This window comes from Chionomys nivalis, chromosome 5 (genome assembly GCF_950005125.1).
Source record: "Chionomys nivalis chromosome 5, mChiNiv1.1, whole genome shotgun sequence".
NCBI lineage: Eukaryota > Metazoa > Chordata > Mammalia > Rodentia > Cricetidae > Chionomys > Chionomys nivalis.
Genome location: NC_080090.1, coordinates 22239107 through 22251725, shown reverse-complemented (window position 1 = coordinate 22251725; position 12619 = coordinate 22239107). Strand labels below are relative to the sequence as shown.

General features: G+C 44.2%; 1 protein-coding gene across 2 annotated transcripts in view; it reads left to right on the top strand.

The window, feature by feature from the left end:
- The first annotated feature begins 1263 nt into the window (after positions 1-1263).
- The window catches only part of Slamf1 (signaling lymphocytic activation molecule family member 1), a 33360-nt gene continuing 22004 nt past the window's right edge, over positions 1264-12619 (top strand). For both annotated transcript variants that reach the window (XM_057770536.1, XM_057770537.1), the window contains exons 1-3: positions 1264-1388; positions 9533-9871; positions 12035-12325. In XM_057770536.1, coding sequence (XP_057626519.1) covers positions 1313-1388; positions 9533-9871; positions 12035-12325 — 706 coding nt within the window. In that variant the 5' untranslated portion in view covers positions 1264-1312. The remainder of the gene's footprint in view (positions 1389-9532; positions 9872-12034; positions 12326-12619) is intronic.

The following is a 12619-nucleotide window of genomic DNA, read 5'->3' as shown; positions in this document are numbered from 1 at the left end:
GGAAAAGGAGGAAAAGAAGGAAGGAAACTAATCCATGTCATTTGCTGATTTCTATGGTATCAATTTCACATGTGGCCAATTTCTAGCTTCCTCAGTGATGACACTGAGTGTTGAGTTGGGAACGTGCCGTACCTCATTCGCCACTGTGAAGTTGGCGTACTGGAGGAAGGAGGGGGAAAGCAAAGAGAGCAAAGAACCACTTTTCCTCTATCCCCAGCTCTTTCTGCCTTCAGGCCTTTGGAGAGGCCAAAGTAGAGCACCTGTGATTATGACAATGGATTCTAAAAGCATCAGCCTGAGGACCAGCAAGATGGCTCAGTGGATAAGGGACCTTGTCCAGGCCTGGAGCCCACATAATGGAAGGAGAGAACTGATTCCTAAGGATTGTTCTTAGACCTCCACATGCACAAATGTGGCAGGCACACACACACACACACACACACACTCTTTCAAAATCTCCTTGTGAGCCCCGATCATAGCATTTTCTAGTGTTCTGTTCATACAGTAAGTTCTTTCATAGCAGAAACTTATATGTAAGCTCTAAATTGAAGACAGCACCAAACTAGCTTGATCCTGCTAGATTGTGCCCATCAGAGAAATGGGCTGTTAGCCAGTGGTCCACTCTTCTCTCCCCCCCCCACCCCGCTTTGTTTTTTTGAGACAGGGTTTCTCTGTAGTTTTGGAGCCTGTCCTAAAACTCGCTCTGGTCCACTACTGCCCACCCCATCAGTCTGTGACTGTAGCTCCTGGTTTGACTTGCAGGGGTGTTCAATGAGGCCGTGGGACACAGACGATCTATTATTTCATTGAAGGCTAGTTACAGAACTTGAGCTCTGAATTATCTCATCTGTAGGTAGTCTGCCTAAAGTCTCTTTCCTTAGGACCCAAGAAGAGTTACCAGTCAGATCTACTCAGAGAACTTGTGACACCCATTTCCTGGAAACAGTTTAGAAAGAGGAGGTTGGGGAGGGATCACATTTCTGCCCCAAACCAGAGTTTGACTGAAGTGACTACACAGCTCCTTTCCTGGCTCCCAGAGGTCTAGACACCTGACAGGTTTCTCAAGAACAACGAAGTGATTTAAGCCTGATCAGATATGAGCAATCCTTGAGACTCAAGCAAAAAAAAAAAGAAGAAGAAGAAAAAAAAAACCCGCTTAGTTAAGACAGGAAGCTGGCTCAGGAACTCGGTGGTTCCTGATGTGTAGAGTTGACAGCAGAGGCAGCACTATCTGATCAGAGCCTCCACCGGGGCAACCATGAGCAGCTGCCCGGCTCCCAGACAGGCACCGCGTCCCTCTCTTGGCTGGCTAATGAAGCCCAACAGGTCCCTCTCCTTGGGCATACTTCTGCTTCTTCCTCTGGCTTTTGAATTGAGCTACGGAACAGGTGAGTGTCCATTTGTTTAAGGATTTGAGTCCTGTGTTTAGCAATTTGGAATCAACAGAGCTTCAGGGATAGAGGAGACATAGGCTGGGGAGTACGGTTCAGTTGCCTCTTCCTTAAGGAGTACCTCTGGGTTTCTACTGTGTCTTTCAAAGAGGAAGAAACTTGCGTGTTCCTTGAGCCTCTGGTTCCAAGGATTAGCCCCACCAACACTAGTTTCTAAGGAAACCAGAAGCCAAAGTTACCGGCTACATCCACAATCAGCCTCTTGGTGTAAGGGACTCAGGCTGAAGTTCCTAGTGGCTAATTTGGGGTGGGTACTCTTCTGGCAAAGACACAGGCTATGGAATGGAATTCTGGAAGACTTGTCTTCCATCCCTGCTGTGATTCTCACACATACACCAGCAGACAAAAGAGAACATGGTCCAGCGTAGAGCGATGGTGGCAGAGGGAAACAGGTACAAGTGAGAAACCTCAGACCTCGGGCTGACAGAGTCAGCGGCTGCAGTGTGGTCACACTTTCCTATAAGAGATGATTCCAAAGCAGCAAGAAGGGAAGAGGTTGGGAGTTTTGGAGCCCAGGGCTGGTTATATGCAAATCGAGAAACTTCTGGTCAAAGAAGCTCCTGCAGTGGGGCCCAGTGGACAGCTAAGTTAAAGGAGTCAGACTTCTCTCCCATCCCGCTGATTCCTTCCAAGGCGAGATACAGTTTCCTGCTGAGTGGGTCGAAGCTATAAGGAGAAGTATTGGGAGCACCAGAGCTAAGAGGGATACTGGACTGACCATGTTAGTGGAATGGGCAACCCAATGTTAGGATTTGATCAGACTGTGGGAGACAGCCTGGCATGGGGATGGCTTTAGGGAGGAGATGGGAAAATCCTGAGGCCTAAAGCGTTTGGCCTTAGCGTTTGGGTCTTGGCGTTTTCATAACTGCAAATCCATTATGGACTTTTCTGAGAAAAGCCCTGGCATGTGCCAGGGATGTGGGGGTGCTGTAAGTGGAATCTCTTGTTCAAGTCTCAGATGAGGGGGCCCTTGCTTAGACTCATTTCGAGAGCTTAGATCACCAAACCAAGCATCTCCGTAGGTAGAGCTAAGCCTTCCTCACTGTATCCTGTCTGGACCCCACCATACTTGGTGACTAATAACTATGGGATGAATATTTGTTTTTCTGCGTGGATAGCCTTGCCTGTGACAGCTCAGGTGCAGCTAGCAAGTGTTCTGCTGAAGGGTGGGAGCTCACTTGTTGGTGAGTGGCAGTCCAGTCCCAGAACACACACGTGTCACCCCACTTGGCAACTATTCTTTCCTTCCATTCTGTCTTCTGAAATTGGTTCAATTTTTGTCAGTCTTCTATTTTTAAATGTGTACTCTTTTGTGAAACCCCAATAAAACTCAAATAGAAGTGTTTTGCAAATGAGACATATCAGTCACGTCAGAGCAACCCAGCGAAGACGCTTGACTCTTGTAAAAATCAGCACCTTCTCACTCCAGCTCAATTTTCAGTTCCCAGTGAGAACTGTAGAAAGCAAAAAGCCCACATGTCCCTTCCCAGGTATAACAAATTCTCCCAAATGACAGTTGACTTATTCATCCACATCAAACATCGCCTGCTTATTTTATACAATGTCTATATAGCATCTTGACTTACATTCAAGAGCCATAGCGAAGAGTATTCGAGTAAATAACAGCAAGGTAAACTTTTCTGCCTTTTTCTTCTATAGTTTCCTGGGAGTCATTTTTAATTTCTTTCCCTTAAAGAAGACAGATATATTGTGCATATGTCACAATGTTAGTATTTATTAGGCTCTCAGGAAGCCTTATAGTCTTTACAATGGAGAGAGCCCAGGCTGTGGTTTCTGCAAAGCCAGCCCCAGGTTTCTTCTTCATTGTGCACATTAATTTGTCTAACAATATCATTTTTGTTGATCTCTGATGCTGCTCTCCCCCTCATCGTTCCTGCCAGAACATTATGATTCTCATCCACATAGGCCATTAACTCCAATTCACAGACATTTTCATACGTGCCTAATGTTTCCATGAATGCTTGAATTGGATACAAATGCCAAGTTCATGTTCAGAAGAATCCACGCCAAAGACCAAATATGCAGTCACATCGTATCTAGAAATCAGTTGGCTCAGATTCTTTAATGTATCAATAATATCTCAAACTATACCTCATTTATAGAGCAATTTTGGGTCATATCCATGTTGAACAGAGATTTCTTACACCCCTTACCCTGTATTTGCATAGCCTCGTTGTCAGTATTGGCCACTATGGGGATATATGAATCATGATTGATGACTCTCCCAAAATAAGGTGCTTTTGTCTTCCATGTGGGTCTTTCCCACATTCTCCATACATGTTGAGTAAGAGATATGGGACAAATGACTGGGTTCTAGGCTTGACCCAACCTAATGCAGCTATTCCATGCCAGTGTATGGATCTAGATATTTCTTCAAAAAATTAATCCCATGATATAAAACCTCACCTTTCTTTATCTGTAACACTGAAACAGAGTTCAAAGCAAAAGAGATTCAGTTATTTATAGACTGACTTTTAAAGATTCTATTCAGCACTGATCTACTGAGTGTATCTGACATTACCAGACAAGGTGTAGGGGGAGGAGGAAAATGAGCAATCACAGCCTCGGACAGGCACCTGACATGAGGCTCAGTATGTGAAAGCCCATTTTAAAAATTATTGTTGAATAAATAATAGTAGAAAATACTACACATTTGCTTTATACAAGACATTATGCTGTGTTTTATCATTGAAGTATCACACCAACCCACCGCCATCACCAACAGTGAGATTATCATCACCGTCATTAGTACTACTACAACTTTATAAATGAGGAAAGATGAGCAGAGTAGATTAACAGTCTCTGTATACTCTGTATGTCAGGGAATGAGAAGTGGGAAGAATGATACAGTGTATCTAGGTCCCGAGAGGAAAACTAGAATACAATATCTATAATTAAAGGGTATGTGTTGAATTAAAACTAACTGAAGCATAGCAAATGTCAAAAGGTGAGAGGAATCAATAGGTTACAGGAGAATGTAGAAAGTACATATACGAAGTGAAATCTGGAAAGTAGATAGAAACTGTTTTTGGCACACAGGTTTTTGTTTGAATCCTTCCGTTTATTTAGGCAAGAGTTGCAGTTGCATGTGTGCCCCTAAAACTTCAACAGAACACAAGAGATTAGAATGAAGACGCCTTCTTTCTATAACCCTTGCTGCAGACAACACTCCTGCCAGTTTTTGCGTTCTCTTTCAAATAGAGAAGTTGGTTTCTACTAGGGTTGGGGAAGAGTGTTTTAGACAGAGATCCAAACACAGAGCTAGAGAAATTCAAGTGCTTGGGGGAACGGCAATGGGTCTGTCATAGCCCAAAGCCAGCAGTGTGTGACTGAGGAGCTTCTAAATCCTCACCTGGAAAGTGGAGACAAATCCTGTCTCTCCTCCCACATAAGGATGCTAAAGACATGAAATGGATTTCATTTTGGTTGTAAAAAGAGAAGCACTTAGACTCGTCTTGTCATTCATTCATTCATTCAGTCAGTCAGTCAGTCCACTTCATTTTATTCATTCACTTTGACAACAAGGATTTTCTGGGCTTCCACTGTGTCCCAGGTACCTCTTAGACACCACAGTAAATCAAAGATACAATCCCTCTTCTGGAAAGATTCTAAGTGTGTGAAGATGACAAGTGCTAAACTTGCTAAAACTGTGATGCAGTTAAAACTAGTTAAATCTGAGTGAAGGGGTGATGTAAAGTGAGATGGAAGCAGGTGGCAGGAAAGCTACCCGAAGCCCCGAGTCCAGGAAGTCTTCCCTTATTAAAAGGAGTCAAGGTGAAGACCTGAAGGGTGGAAGGAACTGGTCGGGCAAAAGGTAATCAGACTTTCAGGCTGAGAAATGATGGGTACTGATAGTCTGAGCAACAAAGACCCAGCACTCTCAGCACCGTGGGATAGGGATATTTACCTGATATCTAGGTTTAAAATCAAACCTTCAACAAGCTATTTTTTCCTTTCTGAGTCTGCATTTACAGCTAGAACTGCAAAGCCTGTCACTTTTATACAAAAAAGAGAAAGAAAAAGAAAGAAAGACAGACAGAAAGACAGACAGAAAGAAAAAATGAAAGAAAGAAAGAAAGAAAGAAAGAAAGAAAGAAAGAAAGAAAGAAAGAAAGAAAGAAAGAAAGAAAGAAAGAAAGAAAGAAAGAAAGAAAGAGAATGTAGCAAGATGCTAAAAACATCCATAAAATATTATAATAAAGTCAAAAATAAAGTTTTGGGGTAGAATACCACCTTGTAAATGGATTAGCTCAGTCCGGCAAATTTCAGGCCACAGTTCACCTGCCTATGTGAATCACTCCACCATCAAAGCAGAGTTACCGGTGAAGGAAAGTGAGTCGGTGTGAAGAGCACAAATGTTTCCTCCCAGCCTCTTCTAATAAACAGGACTGACTGAATCACGGGCTCGCTGGAAAACCTTCATCAGGCAGTAGGATGTTTCAGGAACAGAGACTCGACGTGAAAGGTTCTACAGCCCCACTGTGTTTCCACTTGTGCGAGGTGGGGATGACCTCAAGCACCCTCCAGACTCAGCAGTCATGGGAGCAATTACATCATTACTCTCTGTGTGTTTGGATGTTAGGGTCTCCTGGTGAGGTTTTGGTTCCACTCACTGTGCATGCAAATCATGAAGTCTGTCTTCATCTGCCCCGCTTCTTTCCTTTCACCCTCTCTCCTCTTACCTCCTTCGTTTATTTGTTTATTTGGCTATTTTCTACTTCGGCTTTACACTACTTTTCTCTTCTTTCTACCACTTCTATATTCTGAAAACACACACACATACACACACACACACAAAACCCTACCAGGTCATATGCTAGGAAAGGTTGTATAGGAGTGGTTTGGATAGTGAAGTGTCAGCAACGGTCTTATGGGTAAATTTCCCCATTTTCCCCTTCTTCTCCATATCAAAATTAGTTTAAAATGTCAACAGTATGGTAGCGATTCTGTTTTTTTAAAATCTCATATCTTTTTCAGAAATAGCATTTAGGATCTCTTCCCCGAAATGGACATACATTCAGAGGTCCGTGGATGGCTCTCAGTCTTCCCTCTTTGCTGTTCATATATTTAGGACTCAGGACATCACTATTCTGGATACATTTTTACAGTTCAGGTGTGAAGCATCAGAGGAGCTGTGTAGTCTGGAATTGTCAGGCATTTCTCAGTGTGGCCCGAAGGAAGTCCAATGAGCTTCCCAACATACCCCTGTAAAAGTAGCACTAAGCAACCACAGTGAGAAGGAGGCTTCGTCTAACTGAGCAACAGGGTGAACACTCTGTTGTTAGAGGAAATATTAGCAATGCCCCAAAGACCAACTTCCTTGTCACCTAACCTACTTTCCTGTAGCAACCATGCATCAACCATTCTCAGCCTGACTTTAGCCCATGTAGACTGCGTCTTCTTTTACCCCTACCCCATATCCCTAGTCTTTAATTAATTTGCGCTGGGCCATTTAGCAGGCAGTGTAGGGATTTCAGAGCACATTGATGTCAAGACAATTTTAGCTTATTTACCCAATTTTCCAGTAGCTCAGCTTCACCACAATTGAGAGGGGGTCTCTTTTAGATCGACCCGTGGCAGAAGCAGGTGTTTTTATTTTACCCTTTTGAATCTCTTATCAGCTAGAACAATCTATGCTCATTGAGTCATGTGCTCCTATCATGAACACTAACTCATGGTTAAATTCAGTTATATACATATTAGGCTAAGTTAAGAGGTCTGCCAGGGTAATATGACCCTCCTTGTCATTCAAACAGATATTTCAGAGTCTCTCTGTGTCAAACACTGTGTCAGGCTGTCAGACATACACAGTGGAGAAAGGTTCTTTCTCTGGAGAAGACTGTATTCAAGTGGGGCAGATAGCAATAAAATGAACAAATGGGCACTGAAACACCAGGCAGCAACAGCAAGAGCAACGGGTATGGGGGCTATCCTGGATACTCTGTCAGAGGAGGCCTCTCCTAAGAAAGAATTCTCTGAGCAGGCACCCAAAATCAAGTGAGGAACTGAGCTATTCCAGTACATAAGGGAAGAGCTTTCCAGAGAGAAGCAGCACATACCAAGTCCCAGGGGCAGTAATGTGCTTGATGAGGTCAAGGAACGGGAAGTTACCTGATCATAGCGCTGTGAAAACCAGAGAGTGAGCAGGGGATGTATTAGGAGCAACACGGGGTTTTCAGTGAGCAGAGTCAGAAACTGAACTTATGAGTGCTAGAAAGCCCTGGAAGATTAAAAGTGATAGAAGAAAAGAAAATAAATCAGACATGGTTTTAAAGGATCTCTCTGTCCATGGTACAAATGCTGGGAGATTAGTTGGGAGACAGGGGTAGCAGCTGGGCCTGTGCTGGCGGTGGTAGAAAGAAATGGCATGGGGAGTGCTTCTATGTCAGACCTACATGGAAATTAGAACCAGCAGGATGGTCTGTCAAGACCAAATGTGGAGTGTGACAAAGGGCAGACTCAAGGACTCTCCAGTGTTCTGGCCTGAGAAACTGGACAAATGGTCATGCTTGGGCAGAAAGTTCTTTGCTAAAGTCAGATGCCATTTAAACCTCTAAGCGCACATCTATGTAGGCAGTAGATATTAGGCAGTGAGCGGATCAGTCACAATTCACAACTGTAAATACTGCCGAGATATGTCAAACTGTGCAGCAACATGAAAGCCAAAGAGGTGTAAATAAGGGAGAGAAGGAAGCCTGAGCCCAGGCATAGTCTGATATTTAGATATCTGAAAAAAACAGAAGTTCCCCCAAGGAAACTAAGAATGATAAAAAAGCAAAATTGCAAGTCAGGGAAGTGTAGTATCTCGGGGACCAATGCAGGCAGTGTTCAAAGGAGGGAAGATGAACTACGTCGAGTGTTCCTGAGGAACACTTAAGATGATGATGGAGAATTAATTGAGTTGGCCCTGTACAACAGACTAATCTTGACAAGTGAGATTCAATGAGATTTGGGGAAGAATACTTGTTTGGAGTGGGCATGGGGGAAATTGGACCAAGAAGTAAAAGCAGAAAACATAAACAGACAGGCAAGAACTTTCCAAAAGAAAATGAAATGGCCAAGTGGCTGAAGATGAACCTGGGATTAGAGGACAATTTTTTTTTAATGATGGCAATTAAATGTTTGTATGTGTGCGTTGGTGAAAGAAATCCAGAAGGCAGCTGATAACGCAGGGGGCATGGATTACAGAGGCAAAACTTGGAAGTACATGAGTAGTCCTTGAGGGGTGAGACTAGCCTTGGATGGGAACACAGGTCATTCCTCCAGGGAGATAGATCAACTGGGATTTCCATAAACTGAAATTTGCTTTCCATTTCTTCTATATTTTTTCAGTGAAACAGAAAGGGCGGTCACCCCTGCGAGGGGCGGCAGAGGGAAGGCTGTGGGTTTGAGCACAGCGGAGGTATTAAATAGTCAGCATTAGTATCCCTTATTTTGGTTTTTGTGGGTTTTTTTTTACACCCCTCCCATTTTTGTTGGTTCAGCTTTTTTTCAAAAGGGAAATAAAATAATCTCTTACCATTACCGTTATTAGTTATCTCTGAGATTTTTGGAGAACTAGGATTCCAGTTTGGACACAAAATGCACGACCTCCCTAATTTCCACAGTCCTCAGACCCTTCTCTGCTTATCACCTGACTTGGTGTTTCTGGAACTATGGTCCTCTGGGCTCCTTTTCACTGTTACCCACTCTTCGCCTTGCACACTGAGTGCTGGGAAAGACATTGGCAGGGAAATTGTAGACTGAGGTTCTTGTCCCGGCACTGCCACTTACTCTGTGACATCCAGGGAGTCATTTACCTACTTCTGCATTCTGCGCCTATCCTGTTATGTCTGAATTGACAGGACCCTGGTGTAAGTCAGTCTAGGATTTCCAATGGACACTTTGAAATACTGAAGGTATGGTTAGGAGCCCGGTGATTGTTCTCGTAGACCACCACCTGGTGTATCGACCTAGTTCGGGAGGAGAGGCGAGCCTCAAGCCTGTCATTCTCTGCTCTGTACACCGTGTGTTCTCCAGGTCTTCCATCATGAGGAATTACTGTCCCTTCCTTCCCACAGGTGGAGGTCTGATAAACTGCCCAGTGATTATCCAGCAGTTGGGAAATGATACCACGTGGCTGCCCCTGATGAAAGAGAGAGTTAACAAAAGCATCCGCATCCTTGTCACGAAGGCAACGACAATGTCTCTAGAAAGCAAAATCACTAAGAAAATAGTGTCTTTTAATGTCGATAAAAAGGGCTACTATCTAGAGCACCTGGAGAACGGCTACCAGTTTCAATGGGAAAACCTGAGCCTGGGCATCCTGGGAAACAGGAGGGAGAGTGAAGGGTGGTACATCGTGAGTTTGGAGGAAAACGTGCAAGTTCAGCAATTCTGCATTCAGCTGAAGCTCTATGGTAAAAATGGGAGTTTTCACACTTTGCACGGGGGGAGGGCCTTTCTCAGAAGCAGAGTGTCTGGAATTGGAAGCAACTTGAAAGATCTGGTCCAACGAGTATTTAAGCTTAAGGGAAGCACTTTGACAGGCGGACATTTGTTTGTTTATCTCCCAAACTGCTCGTCAGTGGAGGCTGATTTGATTCCTGTTTTTGAAAGGAAGGGAGCCCACTGTGTGGGAGCTGAAGGGCTGGCTTTTATCTCTTACAGAGCTTAGTTTGCATACCAAGTTTTTAATAAAAGGATTTTTTTCTATCAAGCCCAGAAGTACAAAGTTTGAACATAACTGAACAAACCTACCTTCTCCTTCATTGCCAGGGACCCTGACTCCAGGGGCAAGTGGTTTTGCACGTGCTTAGCTACTTGTGTGGGATGTTTGCTGCAGTAGAAGTTCTGAGTAAAGAAAGCTGACATTCCACCCACAACAGGTCACCAAGCCCGGAGCCCTGGGGGAGGCTTCCACCTACGTGGGGAAAGAAACGCCTTTTTTTTTTTCTTTTCTTTTCTTTTTTCTCATTTGAACCAGAATCTGGTTAAGTAGTTGTTTAGTTGAGGGATTGTAGAACCTGAGTCCAGTGTTTTCTGAGCCCCTCTAACTTCTGCTCCTGTCCTTGAAGACAGCTAGAATTCCTATCTCTTAGGCCCAGAGGGTCATCTGCTTCCCAAGGCTTCCTGACGTCTTCGTGGGGCTTCCCTGGTTTTTCAAAGGGATCTCTTGCACCGCGAAGGATGGGATAGGAAGCCCACAGCCAGCATTTCATTGGAACCAACAGTTATCTAGGAGAGAAACAGAAACATCTGGACTCTCTCCTGCCCCAGTGTTTCTTTTCTACAAATAGAGAAAGCTGAATTCTCATAGCCCTCTGCTGAGTGTATACGGAGGCCGTACATCAAGTGTTTTTGTTTTTTTTTAAAAAACATATATGTCATATAATCTGTCCCTTTGTTTTTATAAATTTACTGATTTTGTCAAACCTTATGTTGTCAGTTGGGTACTTTGGGAACTGTGGTCTCTACCACCACAACTCGCTTTGCTGAGAGAGGCGGTTGGGCTGATTTCAGAATCTGACTAAGCTGCTTATCTCAGCCTGGCCACTTAGAAGCTGCATAATGTTGAACAAGACATGCCATTTCTCTGGGACTCAGTTTTCTCATCCACAAAATGGGAATAATTATTTTTAGCTATGATTATTGAGAGAATTAAAAAGATGAATATGAAATGCCAGCAATGTGCTGGTCTTATAGTGGCTGTAATAAGCATGACCTCCCTTTTTGCCTTGCATGTCTCATGGCTTTAGAATTGTACAGATCAATAGGGCCTGTGGCTATGATTGAAAACCTACCAGTACCTCAGACCCACTAAGCACTTGCTACACACACACACATACACACACACCACAAATACACCACACACACCTCACATACACCACAAACGCACCACCTACACACACCACACGCATATACCATACATACCACACACCACATACATCACACACACCACACACACATCACATTCCACATACACACACACACCACACATATACCATACACACCATATACCACACACACGCATACACACACACCACAAATACACCACACACACCACAAATACACCACACACACCGTACATACACCATACACACACCACCTACACACACAACACATATACCATATACACCACATACCACACACACACCCCACATTCCACACCACGCATACCACACACATACATACACACCACACACACAAGCATGATGAAATTCTATCACTGAAAGTTCATGCTTCAAACTCTAGGAAGTTGTACCTGAAGTCAATTAAAACTCCTCTTATTCCTGACAGAACCGACAGAGCAGTCCGGATGAGGCACGCAGTACCCTAACAGTATTAGCAGGAAAGAACTAAATACCAAATGCTTTTCTATCTTATCTCGAGGGTCCTGGAAAGAGCAGAGAGCCATGAGGGTTGCTGTGAGTGGCAGTTTTCCAAGAGACAACTCGCACTTAAGACTCCTCAGTGAGGGGGAAATGCCAATTGTCTAGACATTGTTTTGGCAAATGAGACAGTCAAATTGAGTTCCAGGAGTTGTGTTTCAGTGATGGCTCCCTTGTTCCTCCTCCTGACAGAGCAGGTCTCCACTCCAGAGATTAAAGTGTTAAACAAAACCCAGGAGAACGGGAATGGGACCTGCAGTTTGACGGTAGTCTGCACAGTGAAGAAAGGCGATCATGTGACTTACAGCTGGAGTGGTGAGGCGGGCAAACATCTGCTGAGCCTGGCCAACCACTCCCACCTCCTGAACATCAGTCTTAGCAGCCAGGATCATGACAACATCTACAACTGCACGGCAAGCAACCCTGTCAGCAGTCGCTCTCAGAGCTTCGACCTATCACAGGAGTGCAGGCGAGAATCCTCAGGTGGGTACTCTGGGGGCAGCCTGGGTACATCATCAGTGGCAAATCCAATACTAACCGGTCCAATAGCTCTGCTTCCATAGCCAAGCCTTGCCAACTTGCCAGCGGCACTTGTTATCTATATGTTGTCAGGCCTCCAGGCGCATCCAACAAAGGTGCTTTCATGTCGGCCCTAGGTGGCACTCTATTCCATTTGGTTCACAGCTGAGGAACAAATAGGGAAGGAAAAAAAAGAATCAGGCCCAGAACTCAGGTTTCCAAGAGAAAACCTTTTTCCAGGCCTTCTGCCCTGGATCG